This window comes from Hyperoodon ampullatus (genome assembly GCF_949752795.1).
Source record: "Hyperoodon ampullatus genome assembly, chromosome: 11".
NCBI classification, from domain to species: Eukaryota; Metazoa; Chordata; class Mammalia; order Artiodactyla; family Ziphiidae; genus Hyperoodon; species Hyperoodon ampullatus.
Window position 1 is genome coordinate 48,024,328 of NC_136924.1, and position 24,215 is coordinate 48,048,542.

A 24,215-nucleotide genomic window follows, 5' to 3' on the forward strand; every position below is an offset into this window, starting at 1 on the left:
TTTTTTAATATATATACAACTAGAAATTTGGACAGATTTAGCAACCGGAGAGGGTTACAATGCCTGGAATGAATTGTTTTTCTTCCCTGGGTAAATGTTCTAACTGGTCTGAAGGTGTGTGTTGGATTAGGCCTGCTCTTTTATATTGTAGCAGCTCTAGAAGTTGAGTCCAAATACGTGCAAACTTTTCCCAAAACACTACCATAATACCCTTACCTAAAAGCATCCTGTGCCTTGATGTTTAAACTTACTGATAAAAGTATCCTTCTTAGTCTGTTCTGGACTGCTGTAACAGAATACCATAGACTAAGTGGCTTAAAAACAACAGAAATTTATTTCTTACATTTCTGGAGGCTGGGAAGTCCAAGATCAAGACACCGACAGATTTGGTGTCTGGTAAAGCCCACTTCCTGGTTCACAGATGCTGTCTTCTCCCTGTGTCCTTACATGGTGGACTAGCTCTCTGGGATCTCTTTTACAAGGAACAGATCCCTCTCATGAGAGTTCTGCCCTCATGACCTAATCACCTCCCAAATGCCCCCATCACCAAATTCCAACACTTTGCACTTAGGTTTCAACATGTGAATTTGGGGGGATGGTAGAAACATTCAGCATCTAAAGAATGTGTTCTAAAAGAAACTGGGGGCTTCCCTGGTGGCGCAGTGGTTGAGAGTCCGCTTGCCGATGCAGCGGACACGGGTTCGTGCCCCGGTCTGGGAAGATCCCACATACCGCGGAGCGGCTAGGCCAGTGAGCCATGGCCGCTGAGCCTGCGCGTTCGGAGCCTGTGCTCTGCAACGGGAGAGGCCACACCAGTGAGAGGCCCGCGTACCGCAGAAAAATACAAATAAATAAATAAATAAAAGAAACTGGAATTTGACTTCTTGCCCTATAACCTTGTTTTGTCGTTTGATAAAAACAAGCGAGGATGCAACCTCTTTATCGCTTTCAGAGACAGAATATCAAGACGAATGCTATAGCCCAACCAAGGACGAGTTCCAAATATTCTTACTTGGAAAAGAAACTGCCATATTTACTTAATTCTAAAGACACACAATTTTTAAATGTTTTAACGTTTTTAAAAATGGTAAACAGGCCTGTAATTCATACATGCCTTTAACATTGTAGTATTTCCTTTCCTCCCCACACCAAAAATAAGCTGATGTTAAATTAGTGGTTATTTTATAGGCAATGCCATCTTTGACCACAAGAAATTTGGTAAGTGACATTGTCAACACAAACTGAATAACATTGGCTACTTTCATGGAAAGCAACTGGCAAAACATTGACAAGGCTAATAGTTTAAGAGATTTATGTATGATGTTCTTGCTTAATTTGGCCACTATTTTAGTTTCACACACTTCATTCAATCATGCATTAGTACATATTGTGTATCTGTTACGTGCCAGACGGTATTCAAGATGCCAGAAAGGCGGAGACGGTGTTTGTCCTCCAAGATGTCACAACCCAACAGGCAAGTAAGGAGGTAATGTTAGAATTCCTAGAATAGCAATAATTACAACATGGTATGGAGATACAGAGATAGAGGTACTGCGCTCAGCTTCAGAAAGAAGTAAAAAGCTCACAGAAGGGATAAAATTTGAATTCTCAGATGAGTAATTGTAATCAAGGTAGAGGAAATAATATCATCAAAAGTACACAGGGATAAAGGTACAGGAGAATGTTGTAGAATGGCAAGACTGTACAGTATTTGTTGAGTAAGTAAAGAGGGTTGAAAGTTGAAGCTGGATGGCACATTGTGTGGGTCTTAAGATTTAGCCACACTTTCAGATAATGTGTATGTGTGTGTGTACATGTATATATATATGTGTGTGTTTGTGTATATAAAAATACATATACATATATACATATACATATGTATATGTGTGTGTATATAGAAACATATATATATATATATATATATATAATGACAAGCTTAGTCCAACATGTTAACTCCCTTGATAGTTATTTAACACAAAACTCTATTGTTTAATTTCCTAATTATTCATCCTTGCAACAGATAATAAGCAGCCTTTGTCTTATATGTGTGACATATAACTTGTATAATTACAGGTTTGTGTATTTTTATTTAAAAACTAAACAATAAATGACAAAGTAGAATGTATACAGTTCTAATAAGGTTATTTTTTCCCTGCTTCTAGGAGCATCCTTCTGCAGCAGATTATCATTTATTTGAATTTTTAACTGACATTGACAAACAACAAAAGTACATTGATGTTTGCATGTATGAAATTTTTAAAAATAGAAACATGCTTTCAAATCTAAATTGAAAAACTTGGAAACATCGCTTTCATTCTATGGAACAGTAATGAAAGTGGAATGTCATCCTAAATGAAATGTTGGTATCATTTCTGCTGGTATATTATCAGGAAAGAGTAACTGGAAGAAAGATACTGTGGTATACACCTTCAAACACTAACAATTCTAGCTTGCATCAAAACAAGGAAGTAACTGTAGTTACTACATATGGATACCAACTTGGAAACTGCCCTTAAGGAATTTTATTCCTAGTAAAAAATCCTTGACTTTTAAAAAATTGTGTGATCATCGTTCATGCAGATCCAAAAGTAAGCTCTATAAATAGTCATGACTTTGTGCTATTTAAAATGGTTAAACCGAAGATTCTGTGAGATTCACTACATTTTGCCTGTGGTTACTTTTCTACCCCGAAATTTCAGAGTTGGCTGTTAGGTAAAACAAAGCAATTTCACTGCAGTCCACCTTGGAGGACAGCTCTGATATATGAAGGAAGCATTGATCTATTGCTGCTTCCCTGAGTGGATACAGCAGCAGCCAAAGGAAAAGGGCTTGGCTGGAGAAGAATAGTCGGGTGACCAGTGTAAGACGTAGGTGTCATTGGCAGGGTGACTGCTGTCTCTGATCAGCATCCAGCTGACAACCCACAGTCTGAGAACCAGTCAAATGTGACAAATTTCCCCTTGCAATTTGTTGGGATACCCTGCTTGGCTTCTTGTAGCCAGAAGAAAAGCAGATTTCAGATTAAGGCTATGTAACTCCATTCAGAGATAAAGCAGGATTTTCCATGCTAATTTGTACTCTTTTCCATAGGAAATGAGAATAAAAGAGAAACCCTTTGTTAAATGGGCTTGAGCAATAACCCTGTCATAAGAGCCTTTCTTTTCTCCTTGTCTTCTTGTCCTGAATGCTGGTTTTATATCTGGTGTTTTGGTTTTACGCTTTTTTAAAAAGTAGGATGGCTTCTGTGAGAGTCGCCATAAAGCTGTCATTGGAAGACAAAGTGCTCACTGCCAAACTAGTAGCTCCGTGTGCTGTAATCCTGTTAAGTACCTGTACAATCGTGGAACAGCTGGTGCAGGCTGCAGTCGGTGTGTTAGTGTGCTATGTTGGGACTTGGGATCCACACAGACGATGAGCCAGGTCAGCTTAGAACAGACCTAAGCACCCCTCAGACAGCTGGCCCAGTAACTATACACTAGCCAATCCTGGGAGAGAGACTCAGGGAATAACATTAATTTTCTTCTCTAGCAGACGGTGAGGTAACTGAAGGCAGGTTGATTATGCTGCCTTGGGATTTTTACCTAATGATCTTCTGGAAAGCAGGTGCATTGGCAGGGATTTTAAGCTTCTGAAAACTCAACTAGTATTACAGAGTAAACCTTTGCTGCCATGGGGGTTTTATAGGAGCGGGGTGCATTAATGTGAGATCATTACAAAGCATTTTGCTGACTACTACAGAATTAATGGCACTTTTATGACTTGCGGTTAATGACTGTCAAGAAATAAGAGTTTATATCTGTTCAAATTGTAATTTTAAATCAAACTAGCCAGCCGTCAGATGCATCCAGCATATGAGGACTCCTTCTTGGTAATATTTGGTGTTTCTCTACATCCGTCACAATTTTAGATCATTGCTTGGAACCTCAGTTGTTCTGCATATGCTTGATGTAAGTTTTATCATGACAAAAGCAAAGCAAGTTGTCACTTCTAAGAGGACAGTTTACATGTTCCTGTGGAAACTTAGTTTTCTTCGCATTGAAGTATGTTAAATTATTGCTATTTGTTGAGTACCTCCTGATTTTGTAAGTTAAGCTTACTATTTTTTTATGTTAAGTGCAAGAAAACTCTAACCTCACTTCCTACATCACCGAATGCAAAGGCATCTGCTGTGAACTTGTTCAACTCTTTTCCCTTCTCACACTTCTAAATTATCTAATCTTTACTCATCTCTGTCTTCTGCCTGAGGAAAAAAAAATCTTCCTCCAATCAATACCTATTGCTCTTACCATGCTCTCATCCTATTTACTCTGACTTCCTCTACTTTTGTATTCCATCTCTCTTTAGCATCTTCAATCTCTTCTTTCTTCCATTCATCCCTATTTTAAAACAAGCAAACAAACAAATCCTTTCTTCATCCTACCGTCTCCTACAATAACATTTTAGCTTCCTCTTCTTTCCATTACAAACTTCTTGAAAGAATAGTCTTCATCCACTATCAACACTGCATCACTTGCCCCATTCCTCATTCAACTCTCTGCAGATCCCTCTGACTTCCTCTAATCAGCCTCTCAAGAATGACTGATGCATTCCAATCCACCACACCCTGCACTGCACCCCTACCTGGAATCCTCAGCCATACTTGACCTATTAATGAGCCCGTCATTTTTGAAACTGTATTTCTGTGGATTCTCGACTCCCTTGACTCTTGACTTTCTTCTCTGTCCCGTCCTCTTCTGATTTCTTTAGAGGTTCAGTTCTGGACCCTTTTTGTTTTTTCTATATCTTTTTCTTTGATATTTTCCCAACTCACTACCTTCAGATACATATTGGTGACCTTCACATCTGTATCAGTATCATTATCTTTGTCCTCTCTAATCAAAATTTCAACTCCATTGAGGACATCTTATTCTAAGAAGTACCTCAATATCATCATATCCAACTCCAATCTGTTTCCACAGTAACTCTTCCTCCTGACCTCCTTATCTCTATCAGTGACATAGCCTTGGAATCAAACACCCAATCTTACACATGTATTCATTGTTGATTCCTTCCTATCCCTTGCCAATCACTTGGCAAAACAGCTTGGAACCTATGTCTGTAGCATTCCTCTCATTTACTCAGTATATCCCTTCTTTCCATTCCCATTTTTCATGACCATTTACATACTATTGTAAAAGGTTTATTTTTTATTATTAATACTGTTATTAGATTCCTCTTTGTTTCTTCCAGGTCAAGACTCTTGAGAGACTGAAATAATGGCCTATATGTTGGCACTCCCTTACACAAAATCTTCAGTAGCTCTTCATTACCCACTGTAGAAAGAACAAACACAGACCCTCAAGACTTTTCACCCAATAGTCAAGTTCATCTCTCCTGAGGAGTTTCCAAACTTTACCCTGCAGACTATATTATATGTCATTCCTTTAATGTTCCCATGCTTTCTTAAATATTCACCTTTTCACCGTTCCTTCCACTGACAATTTTTCTACAACTCCTCCATCTCTCCTCGCTAAATATATCCTACCTTATGTTTTTCTGAGAAATACTCAAAAATTACCAACAATGAAATACATATACATGCATCATATATTTATAAGTAAATAATATATATAAAATAGACCACTCAACCAGCTAATATCCCACAGTGATTATTATACTATATCTCTACTGAGAATTCTGTTTTAATGATTTATTTATTTAATTATTTAAGCTTAACAGAGGACCCATGTGTGTCAATAAATACTTGTTGAATGAATAAATGAACTTAACTGATGGTTTTTAATTAGAATCTCTTGGCTCATTACCTTGGTATTTCTTGAGCCTGACAGAGTTATTAATTTGCTTTTATTTGTACTTTTATTATACACCATTTTATGTGCTACACCTATGGAAATAGTTAAATAGGTTTATCATTAAACCAAAAAAAAAGAATCAACACAAATATAACTAACTTTCATTTTACTAATTAGTATTAGAAGAGAATATTGTATATCTGCCATTGCATGGCAAAAATTATGAAATAAATTCTCAAAGGAGCTATGTCTCACAGATACCTAACAGATTGTCTGGCACTTCAATGAACTTTTGCTGATTATCATTATTGTAATAAATTTCCAGTAATAAACTCCATTAGAAATCATTACTAGTGTCCAAAATTTTATGAATATACACATACACACAAAATATACATATACATCTCATTCTCCATCTCTGTGCATGTGTGCACACATAGTACATGCATAATGGGAATTTCATTTGTCAATATGACATTTATTCAAGTCATGATTAGCTAAGCTCCTATCCTCCAGTAGCTTCCCTCTTTTTACGTATGCTTATTCTGGTTTTCCTGAACTATTCCTCATTTCATTTGTTCAACAACTCCTCTTTGTTCACTAAAAATTAGCAACATAGGCTCAACTCTGGGCTTTGTTTTTTTTTGTTGTTTTGTTTTTTGCACTGCTCGGCAGTGAGTTAAGTTAGATAAATCTTTAAGCTTCATTCTACTACAAAAATTTTCCCAAAATTGTACTGAATTTGTGTAATCCTGTACCTCTGATCTTTTGCACATAATACTGTATATTCTTAAGAGACGTACTGCCATGAAAATGTTGCCTAACTTCTAACATTAGTTTCATAACATGAGTCTTTCCCAAAATCATAGGATTTTACTTTATCTTGCCATTAGATCCTCTCCACCCTCAGCAGTTAAAAAGTCGATATTTTAACATCCTTACCTGTTAAGATTTTGAACAAGTTAGTAATTGTAACCCATCCAAATCATTCAGAAAGCAGTAAGACCCTTAGGAGTTGTGATAGGAAAAGATGGTCTTATATGAGGAACAAGTTTTTCATGTAGTACTATCAACAATGCCACAAGGCAAAAGCTATTAACTCTGCTTCCCAAAGGGAAACTGAGACTCAGAAAGTTAAACATGCTACTGCAGCTCAAATTGTAGGGCTGGGCCTTAAGCCCATGATTTTTTGGTTTTGAAGCCCATGTTGTTTCATTACTCTCTGTTGAGAAGTTCATCATGCTCTGGAAATTCCTATTCCATACTAAAACCATTCTATCCTGTATCTGGTTTTCTTCAGGTCCTACTCTCCTTTATTCAAAAATAATTCATCACTTGATTAGAAATGAGCTTAACTTACTTATGCTACATTTGTTTGGTAATACAAAGTCGCTGTCTTAATGCAGTTAAGACGCAAAGCCACTCTGAACATCAGTATTTCTAAAATGGGCAGGGTTTTGCTCCAAGGGGTAATTAGTGCTGTATGATCACACTGTGCATATATTTAGTCTGCTTATATAAGACTGTCCTTATGTTGAATTTATTCTCCCTTCCTTCCAAAAAAAATATAGCTTATCTTTATGGTTAAGCAAATGATCTGATTAAAATCTGGATGGCTTATTGAGAAACCTGGCAATTTTTATACTGATATTTCTGAATATTCATTCAATTGTGCTAGGTAATGTTGCTATATTTCTTTACACAAAATTGCTTAAGAGGTCCCCAGAAGCCATCATGATTTGTTATTGAGTCATGATGAGTTGAGCTTTTTCATGCTAACTGTATTTATTTAAATACATGAACTCATTCGTGCTGTCTCTGAGTCTTAGTCATACTAAGCTATTTTGGGGTAACAAACAGTTTTCAAATCTTTAATGGTTTAATGAAGTAAAGATGCATCTCTCCTTCATACAGAGTTGGATGCAGGTCTGTAAGATCATCTGAATGTCTTTCTCCAAGTAGTGAGTCTGGGATCTAGGCTATATTCACCATGTGACTCCACTACACTGGTGAGTTTTGCTTGCAGGCATGTGGTGGATACACGTCGTCCCTTCTCACTGGATTTAATCATTAGACTCGTGGGTCTAATTCAGGCAAGCTAAGAAGGAGGCTTACACATAGCTGGATTAAAAACAAAAACAATTTTAAGAATTCCAACCTGAAACCACAATTTCCAAGGTATACCCTTCATTATCTTCTGATACCATTAGCTTTATAACCTCAGTAACCTTAAGTGTTTTGTCATCACTCTTTGAAAGAGATTTCAAATATGGAGCAACTAAGCTCCAGACAGGTTGAACTTGTTTTCTAGAGATACTGAAAATCAAAGAAGACTCATATCTTTCAGAAGAGTATATGGATTCATACTTTTACTTAATCGATTATGGTGCATGATGGAAAATCATCTCATTAACATAGAATCCAATAAGCAGTCACTTAATTCCCTTTGCCTGGAACCAATATCTCTAATTTGGGTCACTCACTGTCCCTCTAGGGGGTGGTGAGTTCTTCATGTTTAACCACATACCTGATTCCCAGAAGCTAAAACCCAGCCTTGCCACAGGTCTGGTAAGAATTGCTCATAGGCATAGCCCATAGTTAGGACATGTCTGGTAAACTGCAAAAAGAGGCAATGACTTTGATTCAAGCCTACTTCCCACAGCTCTTCATTCACAGCACATTCATCAAAGACACTGCACTATAGGAAGTGGGCTCTATTGCCTTACTTCCTGAAGGAAGTGAAATATCTTATTGGAAAAGACACAGTCTTAGAGTAAAGCCCATCTTGATTTAAATCTCAGCTTTGCCACTTACCAGCTGTGTGACTTTCATCAAATCACATAATATTCTGAGCCTGAGGTTTCTATGTAAAAAAATACCATATATATCTCATAAAATTTTTGTGAGACTTAAAGCACATTTGCCACAGTAGGTGCTTTGGAAATGTTAGTTACTTTTTAAAATTAGTAACAAAGCCCCAAAGATCTTCATAATCACATGAGTAACCATAATAGAAATTCTCCTGATGGAGGTATTCAAGAGAGTGTCTGGTTTAACACCTTACTTCTAGGTTTTGAGGAGGGAAAGGGATGCATATAACTGAATTTTCTGTGGATTGTTTGCAAATGTGTATTTCTAGGTCTCATCCCAGATTTGCTGACTCGAAGCCCTGGGACTAGAGCTTGTGCATGTGTCACTTGAGAAAGTCTCACAAAGGAGCCTACTTAAGTATAACACATTCTAGAGGCCTGCACAGGGCATGGTAAAGAGGAAGTGCTCAGCAAATATTTGTGGAACTCAGAGGGTCCACGTTTTGGCCCAGGTCCTACCTCCCATAACCAGGTAGTTCTTTTCTGCTCCTTCTTGGCTTCCAGACACTATGATATCAACCATTTTTTAATGGTAGAGGAATCCAACTTTTCCCCAGTGAAAACTGATGTTTCAAAGTGTCCTTCTAGTCATAGGCAAAAACAGTAGACAAAACAAAAATATAGCTGCCTCTCTTTTGGATATCTTCACAATAACAGAATTTAGACACTTCAGCAAGACGATATTGTAAGCTATAATAATGTTAGCCAATATTTATTGAGCAGCTACATGAAGCAGGCTGCAGGTAAAACACATGTTCACACAATCCCTTTGTGGTAGGTACTGTGAATATCCCTATTTCATAGTGAGGGCATCAAGGCATCTAAAGGGTATGTAACTTGTTCAAGTTTGTACCAGGAAGCTTTTTAGAGTGAGGTTGAAAGACATTTCTAGGTAAGTTCAAAGTATTAAAAGAACTCAGGTACTCATTCTTATGATAGGTGTTCTGAGCCAGAATTGTTATACAATCAAGCATGCTATATTATCAGTTTGACAGAAATTGATGTGGTATTAACATATTGATTTGTAATGCTAATGTTTTAAATAGCCATATTAAGGCCATTTTCATGATAGAAAAAGTGGCAATGGGATGAAGTAGGTCTGAAAATACCAGGACCACAATAGATAACTGATTTCCTAGGGTCCTGAAGGTGGAGAAAACTTCACACCCTGAAAATCCTATTAAAAGAACCTATCTCTTTACTTGCTATTCCCTTACCTGCCTTATTTTTCTTAATTTACATTTACTTGATTATATGTATGCATATATGTCAGCATGCAGTGAATAAAAGAGATATTCCAGGCTCTAGTGTAGCCAAGAAGGATGACCCAATTACTCACCATCACATCACTTTGTGATAACCCTTTTACTTGCCTGGATATTTTATGTAATGATTATCTATTTATTTATTTACTGCTTCCTCTCACTATAAAGTTTACTCCATGAGATCCAGAAGTAAAATTTACATATCTTGAATATTATTAAATGACTGAATAGGTGAGCAGAATCCAAGGATGAGAGAGTATATATCACAGTACTAGATAGAAAAGTAGAGTCTATAATCTGTTAAAGTCAAAAAAGAGAGATACCAAAAAGACCTAAAGAGTGGTGTTGACAGAATTGTACTCTCCACCCCTAGAGCAGCAATATTCTATTTTATACTTTCTTTTGTGTATGTGTGTGCATGTTGGAGGGGGAGAGAGAGATAGGTAGGTTAGGGTCCAGGGAACTGAGGGTAGCTCAATATCAAAAAAAAAAAAAAAAGAATCAAAAAATGGGCAGTAGATCTTAATAGACATTTCTCCAAAGAAGACATACAGATGGCCAAAAAGCACATGAAAAGATGCTCAACAACACTAATTATCAGAGAAATGTAAATCAAAACTACAATGAAGTATCACCTCATACCAGTCAGACTGGCCATCATCAAAAAGTCTACAAATAATAAATGCTAGAGAGGGTGTGGAGAAAAGGGAACCCTCTTGCACTGTTGGTGGGAATGTAAATTGGTACAGCCACTATGGAGAACAGTATGGAGGTTCCTTGAACAACTAAAAATAGAGTTACCATATGATCCTGCAATCACACTCCTGGGCATATATCCAAAGAAAACCATAATTCGAAAAAAGACAAGCACCCCAATGTTCATTACTCCGCCATAAAAATGAATGAAATAACGCCATTTGCAGCAACATGGATGGACCTGGAGATTATCATACTGAGAGAAGTAAGCCAGACAGAGAAAGACAAATATATGATATTGCTTATACGTGGAATCTACAAAAATGATACAGATGAACTTATATACAAAACAGAAACAGACCCACAGACATGGCAAACAAACTTATGGTTACCAAAGGGAAAGGGGGGAGGAGAGATAAATTAGGAGTTTGGGATCAACATCTACACACTACTATATATAAAGGAGATAACCAACAAGGACCTACTGTATAGCAGAGTGAACTATATTCAGTGTTTTGTAATAACCTATAAGGGAAAAGAAGCTGAAAAAAATATGTATGTATGTATAACGGAATTACTTTGCTGTACATCTGAAACTAACACAGCATTGTAAATCAACTATACTTCAATTTTTTAAAAAATTAATTAAAAATGAAGGGCTTATATATGTGTGTTTGCAGGCAGAGAGAAGCAAAAACCCATCAGGTCATTCCTTATATGATTCTAAACTCCAAATGCTCTTGAGTGAATGAAGGACCCAGCTGAGAAAAGGTAGTAGCCTGAACCTGGGAGAGTGGTCTGGGAAGGAAGGAAGAGAGATGTAGCAGTTAAAGTTGACAGTGCTTGGTCATTAGGTGTAGGGAGAGAGAAGAGCCAAGGCAGATGCTCAGACCTCAGACTTGAGCCCCTGGAGATGGTCAGGCCATTCTTTGATTCAGAGCACTTGTAAAGCAGCAGTTTTGGAGGGAGAGGATTATGGCTTAAGTTTTGATAAATTGAATTTAATGTGCTATGGACAACCCATATGTTAAGGTATTAGTCAATGAATAAGGGGTTCTGAAGCTTAAGAGAGAAATTAAACCTGGAGATTCAAATTTGGGGGTCATCAGCAAATCTGTATACCTTCACTTTTCTCAAAACCTCCAAATTTACTTAAGCAACTGTTGATAATTTTTAATATAGAGATATGACTGCCCTACTATTAATGCATTTAATATTTATTTATATTTATTACAGAAGGAAAGATATTCTACAGTTTTTGGTACATATTCAGTGCATCAATCCTCCATCACCAGTGGAGTGGAGTAAGGTTATGAAATTGCTTAGATTTATTCAATCTATTTTATGCAGCCATGCTTGAGGATACAACTTGGAACATGGGAGTTAAGTTTAGACTACACTTCTGGTCCTTGGGGAAATTATTCCATCTCAGTGTGCTACAAGCATCATCAGAATGCCTTGTTCTAACCATCTAGGAATTTGTCATAATGATGATTATCTCTGAGTGACAATCAGTATAAACTACTGATTAAGCAGTGGACCCAGACTGCTTGGGTTTGACTCCTAGCTCCCCCATTTACTACTAACGTGACCCATTTTCTACCCATGTCAAGAGGAGATATTAATAGTACTCACCTATGAGGGTTGACATGAGGATTAAACCAAATTAATAACAGTAGTGTCAGAATTATGACTGGTATATAAAAAATGCTATATAAGTGCTAAATGCTAAATGCTAAATGAGTGCTAGCTCTTATTTTCAAAAATGTGTAAGAATTATCACCATTCTCTACCCATCATGGTGTTCAAAAAATTCTGGTAAATGAAAGGATTTGCTGAGCATTTACTAGGTCACTTCTGTAGAACTAAAAACAGTGATGGTAGTGTGCTGGGAAACCCTACATACTATCCATGACGTTGCTAAACAGTGTGACATTACCAAAACATGATACCCTGGAATGTACATAGCCAATTGGCCTATAGATGATCAAATCAAGAAAGCCAATATTATACTGGGCTAGATTAGTCGTCGTTAAATTTCAAAGAACTACCTATTTCACAGTTATATGAATCTTGCTTCAGATGTGATCATCAGTTTCTTGTACACTTATGTTCACATTATTTACACATTATGCATTAAAAGAAGTAAATATAACATCAGGGTTATTACTCTGAATGTATTACATTACATTCTTTACACAGAAAAATTTTTTATGCATTTACAAAATGCACCACTATTTCTGTTATACAAGGGGCTGGGAAACAGCCTTTCAGAAGTTGTTGAATGACAAACATGCAAGTGTACAATAGCAAACAAGGTGGACAGAAGTATGGCTATGATGTTTCCATGAAGTAAGTTTGAACTAATGTAATAGGGATTTATTATGATAGAAAAATTAGAAATAGATAACCTGGAAATTGGAAACCGAGATCATTATTATCATTACCACACTACTTGTATGATTACTAGTAGCCAGTAGGGATGGGGGTACATCCTATGTGCCAGGTATACATGACACATTATCATCACAGTAACTTTAACTCTTGCAGTAATTGTTTGGTAGATGCTATTATTATCTTTGCTTTAGAGATGAGAAACAAAGAAACAGAGAAAGTTAAAAAATAATAACTTGCCTAACATCACATAGATAGAAATTAGGGGAGCTGGGACTTGACCCAGGGCAGAATGATTCTAGAACACATGTCGAGCCATTGCCCCAATATGGACCAAAAACTTCACAGTTAATGAATCCCTTCTCATGTATTTTATCTCATTCCATCTTCACAATCAGCCTGCAAATTAAGTATTATTTCAGAGTATGTAAGTTGCACAAAGTGACACAGGTAATAGTAACAAAGCTCAAATGGAACCCTAGTCCTATTCCTTGCAATCCACACCCTTCTTTCCATTGGAGTCTAGTCTAATAACTTGACATTCTTAGGAGTCCATAAGTTGGTAAAGCCCTCTTAGTTCTGCAAGCAGTAATTGTAGATACAAAATGAAGATGGTCACTTAGTGATTACAGTGTGAAAAGGATGATCCATTACACACTGGTCCTTGGAGCTGTAACTAAGCAAATGGATGTCACATGTGTACTATCAACAGGAGAATTTTTGTAAATTCATGATATTAGTTGATATTGCATAGTATTCTGGAGAAAACACTGGTTTAGAGCCAAAAGACAAAGGCTCTAGGTCTCCTGGCATTGGGAATTTCAATATCTAATAATTTCTTCATTAATAAATAAGGGATAATATCTGACATGTTTGCTTCAGAGAAATTGTAAACATCAAATGAGATGATGTATAATTTCAAACGCCTTACATTATTATACCACCAGACATAAGTGCCCAATAAACATTTGGGGAATAAATAGATGAATATGTGACTAATATGTGGAACAAAGTATAACTTGAAATGTATACATAGTATATATATATATTAAATAACTGATAAAACACATGTGATCATACTTTACTTATTTGTGTACCTGGCACAAAAAATTCTGTTTCATGGATTCCCGAATTTATGTTTATAGAATTGAACCAGATTAAATCTATCTTAATGCTTATGATTCTTCAGTCCTTTCACTTAATGTTCTTGAACCAGCCCTAATGGGGGAAAAATGTCACCTGGAAATTAGGTATAGAGTAGAAACACAAATATATGTCACTTTGCCAGAATCAGGTCTGTTCTCATATCCCAATAACTGTCACTCATTCACTATGCCTCTATTGCAGTGTGAAAGGCACCAGGCTAGTATTTTGAGGAAGTCAAAGATCAATTGACCAACTCATTTCAGGTTGCCCAGGACTTATGTTACTGCTGTCCTCACATGTCTCATAGTCCAATAAGAGGGGTAAGTTGTGTATGTAAAAATGATGTAAAGTAACAGTGTTATGTGTCTTGAGATGGATACAGATAAAATGCACTGAGAATTCACAAGTTGAAGAGATCACTACTTCAACTCCAAGAGTCCAGGAAGGAGAGAGCATTTAAACTGAACCACAATAGCTTGATTTGTGTTTCTGAAGAATAAGCAGGATGAAGTAAAATCTGGGCCAACAGTAGGAAGAGATGGGGACCCGTATACAGCTGTTTGGCTTTGCTGGAGCCTGAAAAAAGAGGTGTGCATTCCAGGGACCAGTTTGCCGAAACTGTAGGCCTTCCAGGATAGGGAACTTTGAGCTAAGAGCCAGGGAAATCCCAGGCAAACCGGGATGAGTTGTCCTTTCTTCTACTTTCTACTGCACACTCAGGGACCACATGCAATGAAAGCTGTGGAGGGGTTTTAGCCAACTGAAGTGATTTAGCTGTGACATATTAAAATTTTTTCAGTAGTTTGATAAAGTTTACATTTTTAACTACAAATCACTTTCATTATTTCAGGCTATATCTATCTTTTTAAAGGTTTGTTCATTCTCTCTCTCTCTCTCTCTCCTCTCTCTCTCTCACACTTCATTTCAGCACTTTGAAGGGCTAGCCTTCATTTCCTGTCATCAGGATCATGTAAAGGCATATTGATGTAGCTCTAGCTTCCTCTACAAGAGAGATAGCTCAGCAAACTAGCTATCAAATTCAACCACAGAATTTGTAATTGGAGAACTGAGTTCAGATCTCTTTACTCACTTTAACCTTGAGCAAATCCCTGTCTCTCTGAGCCTCAGTTCTTTGTGATTGAATATAAGATATTAACTTTAGAAAATGTTAGGCAGCTAAGTGTCTACTCAAAAGTGCCCAGATATATCCCTAAAATGAATTCAAGTTTGAGACTAAGGTGGAAATTTGTATACTAGGTGTCAAGATAGGTAGTCACAGCCTACTTAGAAGATCCACACATGACTGTGGCAAAGATAGAGAGAGGGTCAGAGAGTGGAGTTACTTACCGAACATCCACACCCACATAGGAGAAACAGCCCCAGTCATTGCAAAGGCAATAGAGAAAGAATCATATGCAACTGATGGCAGCTGTCACAGACTCAAGGAGATCAGTGGCTCAAAATAGGCATATTTGGACTGTTCATCTCTCTCTAGTAGGGCCTGCAACTGTGTACTGTATTGACCACCAGGGATGGAACCCAGGTACACCCTCTTTGTTAATTAGTTTTTAAAATATTTTCTTGTAAATGTAGCAAAAATATAGAAAACACATAAAACAAAGCTCAATTAAATGAATTATCACATGACCACCTAGTAAAACCACTACCCAGATCAGGAGTTAGAACTTTGTTAGCCACGCTGAAACTTTCTGGTGTCCCCTCCTAAACACAGCTCCCTCTCTACCCCTAAGGAGTAACCATCCTCTTGACTTTTTTGGTAATCATTTTCTTAGGTTTATTTATCATTTTATCACCCAAATGATTTGCATACCCAAACATATAGCTTAGTAATGTCTGTTTATAAAATGTCATTAAAGTCTCTTTTAATCTGTAGACTTTCTAGCCATCATATCTCCCTCTCTCTAGCTCCCTTCCCCTCTTCCCTCTCTCTTCCTTTCTCTGCCTCTCTCCCTCTCTCTCAGAAACTGGAATGTGTATCTATCGATGTTGAGTTGCCCACAGTCTGAATTTGGCTGACTGCATCTCCATGGCATAATTTAACATGCTCCTTGGTCCTCCACATTCCATGTAATTTGCTCAACTTTGGGAAAGACTCATTTTTGGAAAGGTGTCGTTTTCTTCTGTCAGGTGATACACAATGTCCAGTTATCTCCTGTGTGTGTGCATGAGTGTGTCATGTCAGCAGCCATTAATTCTCACTACTAGGTCCATTAAATAATTAAGGGCTGCTGGCATGGGCATGCTCTATCATTCCTTTTTTTTGTTTGTTAGCTGGCATAATTCTATAAAGAGAAACTTCCTCTCATCTACTATTTGGTTAGTCTAGCAGTACTGTTTATATAGGAAAAGCAAGATAAATGCTGGATTCCTTTCTTTCATTTACTTCTCACTGAGCCCTCTTATATAGCAGTCCAGATCTTGATGAACATCTCCTATTTTGAATGCCACTACGTTTGAGGGGAGTAAACTAACATAAATTAAAAGCAATTAAAATAAACAACTATATATTGAAATATATACCCAACCCAACATATGTTTTTACACTTTGATGAATTTGTTCCTAAGGATATTTGGGAAGATAAACATCTATTCTCTGTTTATTTTCAACTTATCTTAAAAATTTTTAAGAGTGTTTTTAATACTCTTCCATATTATTACTGTCCAAAACAGATAATATCTAATCTATTTGCATTGTTAAAACATTGTTCAGGTTAACTCATTTGTCTCTATTTGCTTCAAACTTTATATTCTAATACAAGATTTCACAGTTTAGTCATTGGAAAAATCTAACCCTCATTCTCTATTGAAATTTAGAGAAATTTGGAATTATAGTTCTTTTTTTTCAAATCACCTTTCAATTCTCCAGGATGAACCCATTAGGAGCAAAAGATGGAATCTTTCCAAGGTGCATGGGCCAAGGGCAGCATTTGATAAATGATTGGAGAAGCTGCCCTTGCTTCCTGAGATAGAAATTAGAGAATAGCAGAAATAGTAATGAGTAAAGAAAACAGCCAAGAAAACTATTGCTGAAAGAATAGCTTTAATTTGAAATTTCTTACTTCACTGTTCGTTCTTTACTTTTTTATGACTAAGAAAATATTTTAAAGCTGTGATTATTTAATTTTTCTTTACAAGCCAACTACAAAATATTATAAGAAAGCCCCAATAAGCAACCATAGCCTCAATAATTGTTTCCTACTTAGCTTTCAAAACCTGTTGCATAAAGACTTTTATCAGTGAGGGAAGCAAACACTTTCATTGATAGATGAGTGAACCATCCTTGCCTTACTGCATTCTAATTCCTTGATCTGACTTTTTAAAGCACAGAATTTAAACATCTGAGAGTCATTAATTCTATCACAGCTCAGCAATATAGAATCCTTCAAAAAACAGTCAATGCTTGCTTTGAGGATGTGATCTCTAGCATAAGAACACTTCATGGGAAGTGGGGTAGAGACTCAAAGAAAATTAAAATTTTAAAAAGCATCAAACATATATATTTTACAGCTGCACCTAAGGAGATTGCATCTGTTTGTAGCCACAACTGGTTTTCACAAAGGTCCCCTCAAATACTTCCTTGAAAATATCCTTTTCATAAAGGAATCAAAATAATTAATATTTACTACAAGTGGTTTCTAATTTGCAGGAAGTCCTGGTAAACTTTGTTCACATCAGGTCCTCAATTATGATGCCGCTTTCATCTAGTTCTCTTAGCTTGGCTTACATCCAGGCTGTTAGGTGAAATTAGGCCCAGAAAATCGGATTATTACATCCCAAGGGAAATGACTGATAAGCAGCAGATGATTGCTTATCTCCTGGCTCCTTGCTGGTGTTGAGGTGTTGCTAGTTGCAAAGCCAATTTGCTAACAATTAGTACTCATTAGAATCATTTCCTGTTATCGATTCTAAACATTTGACAAAGCACTTTTAGGAAATTGGACCCCCAAAATAGCTATCCATAAGTGTTGAGCAATTAAAAATCTTCAGGATCCAATGTAATTCCTAACCAGAGTCATCAGTTTCCAAGTCATTATTTTTGCTTTGGAACCCACCTGCTATCCTGTCCAGTTTAAAGATGTGCTGGTACAAGCACATACTTCTTAATTAGCAGAGGTTGTGGATAAGTCAGTACAGGAACAAAAGGAATTTTCTTTTATTATCTGCTTTAGCTGTTTGCAGCATATTTTTAAGGGACAAAAAATGCCAGCTTGCAATACAATATATATATTGCTAGAGTATGAAATTAAATTCATTACTTCTGTTATCTAAACATTTAAGTTTAGTTTTTAAGTCTGTGTTCACCTTTGTATATTATGAACTCTAAGTTTAGAATCATAAATGGAGTCAATGTGCATTACATTAGAATTTAAATATTACCAGTGTCAGCTTTCTGAAATATTATATATGACTTTAATAAAATTAGCATAAATACTATATGCATTTGAAATTTTTCTCAGAAAAGGCATTGTGTTTATCTAATTTTTAAATATAGACCTGCATGTATTACAGGGCTGCAAATTTACATTCAATAGGTATGCTCCATTATCTAATTAAAATATTTATTATCTGTACAAGTATATCTACTGATACTTGCTTAAATGTTCTTTATTTAGATTAAGAAAATATGCCTTATTTCCTCCCTAGTAAGTAATGGTCTTTACATATGAACTATTCAGTTATTTTTGAAGGATCAGGATTAAAACTCTGAATGACACCCCCCATCTTCTGTTCCTTTCCCACATCACTCCCCAAATTTTCCTTTGCCTCTGTGTTTATTTTATAGATTTAAATAATTGCTCCTATCCATATTCCCCTAGACTTAATAATACTGAAAATATTTCTTCTAATTGTGACAAAACATGGAGATGTGAACTAAGTATAATATTTCTGTTTCTGAATTTCTTACTCCCATATTAAAAGCTTACATTAATGGAGAAATTAAGTGTATGTTCTTCATTGAAATGCCCTATGCTCAACCCCTCTATCCTTAATAAACAGAGATGGTATTGACACAAGTGAATTTTGTTTAACCACACTACATTTGCTTCTTAATTAGTGAATATTCATCTGTCACCAGCAGCAGCTATGACACCCCTCCCTGCTAACATGTTCTGTCATAAATAATCAATGAGGTACTATTAATATTCATGAGCTGGAATCTGTGTAGTCATGTGCACTGATGCAGAGACAGGGGGAGTGTTGCCATGAACTGACTGGAAACTCTGTGTGTGTATCCGTGAGTGCAAGATACTTAGGGAAAGCGAAGAAGAGCATGCTGCTCTACAGCACCCTGGCTTGTGCTTCCAGCTAACAGCGGTTTGTCTGTGTTTCTGGACTGAAGTGACTGATGAAAAACAGTAGTCAAGTCTGGAGGGTGATTCCCTTTCAGTTCTCTTGCCTTTCAGTTCTGGGGAAATTAGAAGATTTGCTCTCTCTCTCTGCTTGTTAGAATGGGCTGCAATTTGTGCACTTTTCAGAAAAGAGAGGAACACTACAAACTGCTGTATGAAGTTTCCCAGGTGAGTGCAGGGTCTGTTACCAGCAACGAAATTGCCAGGCTTTGTGTTTGTCTGGAAAATGGTAAATGAACTGTGGCTAGCTTTAATTTTTCTTTCTGTAGATTTCAGAATGAAAGGTAGACTTGCTGGCTGGGGGCTTTTTATTTTGGTTTGGGGTGGCAGTTTTCAGCTTCCTTGCCACTCCCCCTTCAGATGACTTCCTGTGGGATTCTTTTTAACATTTTTTTGTATCTACTGCCAAGATGTCAGTTAAGTAAAAGGAGTAACACTGGGATCCATGTCTGTAATATTTTGAAGCCCCTCTTTCAGTTTGGAATAGAGTTGACATTTGAAAATCAAATGTATCATTGTCTGCATAAATATTGGGATTTAATAGGTCTGTGAGCTCAGTTATTTGGAATAGACAGGAAAAGTTTCTTGCCAAATCTTGTTAGTCAGAAGAATTATTTGACTAATTAGGAATTTGTGCTTTGGTTTTAAGAGGAAGACCTGGTATATTTGTATTTTATGAGAAAAAAAATACATGCTATGTCTCGGCTTCGATTAAAAAAGTAGATAAAGGAATTTTCTTATCATTTGTTCTTGGATCCTTTTTTATAATTTCTTTGTCTGTTTAGCAATAGAAATTAATTTCAAGAGCTTATTACAATATTTGTATTGTAATAAAAAGGAAAACTGTGCGTAAATTTGGATGTCCCTTTAATGTGTATCTGAGGGCTTTTCAGAATAAAAATAAGAAAATGATATTCCCAGGCTTCAGAGTTTTCATAGAATTCTATTAATTCACCATTTTATTTAGGCAGGTTTCCCTGGGGGTGTATGAAGTCCAAATTTCTTGTTTGGCAAAATAAAGTTTATTCCTCCCTTCTTCCAGTTTGTCCCAGATGTGACATACTACTACTTTTGTTTTTAGATGATATTGCTGATGAAAGACAATGTTTGGGATGTTGGTGGTCTGTGGGCACAGCAGTCGCCAAGTGCCCACTGCCTACTGGTTCCCTCAGATTTCCCCCTGACGTGATTCATTTCACAGTGGGCTAATTACAAAGTGGATTTGCTACACATGAAACAGCCTCCTTAGTTGCAATGTTAATGCACATTTTCATGGTAATGTGATCAGAGCCTCATTAGCCACTTTCCAAAATGATCCTCTGCATTAATTAAATATAAAAATGACTCCTTTATCACCATAGAGAGGAAAAAGAAGATTAACATTGTTAATTACACTAGGGGCAATACCTTTGGCTTCTCTTTTTACTACCAACTTGCGAGCCTAGGTTAAAATCATCTTCATTCCTAGATAAGCTCTCATCTGCTTGGACTGATGAAAACAGTCTCTAGGTGGAACACTTCCCTTTAGTTTGGTTTATAAGAGTTTGAGTTATACTATTGTTTTTCTTTGGGTGGTGGAGGAGCAGGGGAGTGGATTAATCAATCTAATTTTTCTCTGAATTACTAAATTGACATAAAAGTATAATATGGAGGAAGTAGTAGGTGGCATCTTCCCTGATTATGCCTCGGTTAAGCTGTTTATCTTCTGCTAAGAAATCAAGCCAGATTTCTGCATCCAGAAAGGACCACTGTATTTGTTAAGGAGCCTTTGTTGTAGAATTTTAGAGTGATTGTCTGTAGTTTTGCCTTTAAGTGCTTCCTAAATCTTGAGAAAATAGATAAGCCATACTCTTTATTGCTTCTACCTGGACTCCTTCATATATTTATTTTATTTTCTCTACTCCTGAATTGTAGTACTTATGATCTTTAATAAAGGGGGTGAAAATGAAGTATTAGCTTCCATTTAACTGGCTTTTATTCGATAAGTTAAAACCCCAGCTTAAAGGTCTTGTGTGTGTTTTCCAAGGGGAGCCCTCCTACAGTTTGTCCTTAACTTTGTGCTCTATTTTATTGAGTTAATGGAATAGATAAGATATCAAAGGAAACCAGTGATAGGCTCATATCATACACGGGAGCCCCGTGTGGTGTTGCAGACTAGTTTCTATTTTTATTGGGAGGAGCAGCAGCTCAGAGAACACATGAAAGTGAGCATGTTTTTAACCAGGTGTTCACGAGGGCACATAGCTGCCCCCAGAAGAGAGGATACTATATACAAAAGTGACTGGGGATTGGAAGCCTGCGTATTTCTAGCTGGTATATTAAAGCAAATTAGCTCACACGAACGTCAACACCTGATGGTCCAAATCATACGTATTTATTTATAGATGTAATTCTCAGGGCACCTGCCTTTTTGTTTCTTTTGTTATTATTTCTTACAAGCTAAGGCAAATTAAAGTTTATCAGGGGATGTGAAAATTTAAGACTAGCAGTGAATACTACCTACATGACCAAGAGCAAAAAGATTATTTCTCTATAACAGAATCATTATGACATTGAACTTTTAAAAATGTTCTTTCTATATTTCTAGATTTTGCTATCTGATAATATGGGCCAAGTAGAATACAGTTTCAGATTTGTAACAAAAGCAAATGTGCTCACTGAGGAGTCCAGTGAAACAATCAGAATAATGTACCTAAGTGTGAAATGAGGTCAAGTTTAAATTTGGTTGATATTTTTTCCTCCTACAGAGGAGTTAAGGCTTTCAGTTGGCAGAAGAAAAAGAATGTTGCTTCAAGAAAATTATTTTCAGCTGGAGTTGGGCCAATCCGGCTCCAGTATGAACACAGATGCAAGAATCTAGGGTTTGTGTAGATCCAGTAACCTTCATACCAAGCAATTTTCATGCATCTATTAACTCTTATATGTGCCAGGAACACAACTGTTATCTGCAGTGATTTATTTTATTCAAAGTAGGTTATTTATTAACCTCTTAAGAATTAATAAATGGGTAATTTGAACAAGGCCCTTCTATTGACACGAACTAAATTGCCTGTTTTGTACTAATCTGATTAAATAGCCAGCTGGACCAAGAGAGCTGCAGTAGCTTGTTAGGCATTTCTGACCTAAAAACAGATTTATTTATGAGGGAGATTGTATGGTAATATCTAAATCTGTTGACTTCTAAGTTTGATTTTTCATACATAAATCGAATGTAACTTTTTGATTGATTAAATAATGGAAATTTATCAATGGGGTGTTCATTGGAGTTGAATACCATGTTCCAAATGGGGGCAAATATTGACTGGTTTGGCACAACTGGAAGGTCTCCCCACAACCTGCACCCATGAATTAGTATCAAAACTGAAATGGAACCTTCATGGACAGTGACAACAATCACAGTATTGACAGCAGCTAACAGTGGGCACTTCCTTTGTTCTAGGCACTGTGCTAAGCACTGTTTCTCTAAGCATCATCTTATTAAATCCTCACAAAATCCCAACAAGGAGTTACAGGATAGCATCCTATAATTTTTAAATATGTTCAAGTCTCCTTTATTCTACAACTTTCTTTAATCTAGTGTAGTCTCCCTTCTCTAGTAACCATCCCATATCCCTCAGAAATTTATTTCGTTTCATACTATGTAAACCCAACTCATAATGTCTTAACTTCTTTACCCAAATGTCATCCTTCCCCCACACTCCTTGCTGCTAGCGAAGGTCTCACCATCATTCTTGCTATCAGTGAAACTCAGAAACACCGAATTAAAATAGGTACTTCTTCATCCACACAGTGACCTTCTGGTTATTTTATTTCTGCATGTTCCCCAGCATCAATTCCTGTCTTCCCATAATCACAATTCTTTTTATTAACTCTCTCTGATATCATGGTAACAACTTTTCCACTTAGAATTTGTCAGTGTGCCAGTCCACTCTGATTGCTGTTGCTAAAACAATATTTCTAGAAAGTATTCAATGACTTCCAATTACTATATACTATATAATGAAGTAGAACTTCTTATTCCAATATACTCAAGGACCTTCTGAGTTGGTGCTAGGTTCCTTTCTGGCTTTCTCTTTCACTGATCTTCCCCCAGGGCAATTTATAATCTCTCTAGACCAATCTTTTTGCTTTTCTCTTTAAGTTGACTTCCCAACTTAGACCCTTGTAATGTAGTTCTTTTCCTTCAGTCTCTGTGGAACGCCCTCTATATCCACTCCCATCACTGTCTATTTTCTTCCATCACTAGCTATTCAAACCTGCCCCATTGGCTTGAATGTCTCCTTGGGCAGAGAGCTTTTTGCAATTATTGATTTTTTAAAAATTGATGTCTTCCCACCTTGGAACTCTCATAGCATTTTGCTTGCACTTTTTGAGTTTCTTGTTTTTTACATTCATCTGTCTGAATTGTGCACTCCTTGAAGGCAGGTCAGGTGCTTGACTGTCCTTTAACCCCCACCCTGCCAGCAGACACTCACTGAGTCCCACCATGGTTCCTTGAAAGACCATAGCCTCTGCCCCATCCATAGCTTCTAGTGAAAGACCATATCACTCTGCCTTCCTCTCTGTCCCATATCTAACAGCTGATTAAACCAGGAGCTAAAGGGATTGGAATGCAGAGGGAGAAAGAGAGAGATCGAGAGAGGGAGAAGGCTTTAAGTAGATTGGGAAGCTTGAGGGTCT

At 36.8% G+C, this 24,215-nt stretch overlaps 1 protein-coding gene across 2 annotated transcripts in view; it reads left to right on the forward strand.

The window, feature by feature from the left end:
• PDZRN4 (PDZ domain containing ring finger 4) overlaps nucleotides 1-24,215 on the forward strand; it is a gene marked incomplete at both ends in the record, with an annotated part of 371,596 nt that overhangs the window by 202,053 nt on the left and 145,328 nt on the right. The window contains one exon of one of the 2 annotated variants that reach the window (XM_079715657.1): nucleotides 19,635-19,703. The exons of the other annotated variant lie outside the window; for it this stretch is intronic. Within the exon in view, the coding sequence (XP_079571783.1) occupies nucleotides 19,635-19,703 (69 nt within the window). Of the gene's footprint in view, nucleotides 1-19,634; nucleotides 19,704-24,215 lie in introns of those variants that run through there. 2 annotated transcript variants of the gene reach the window in all.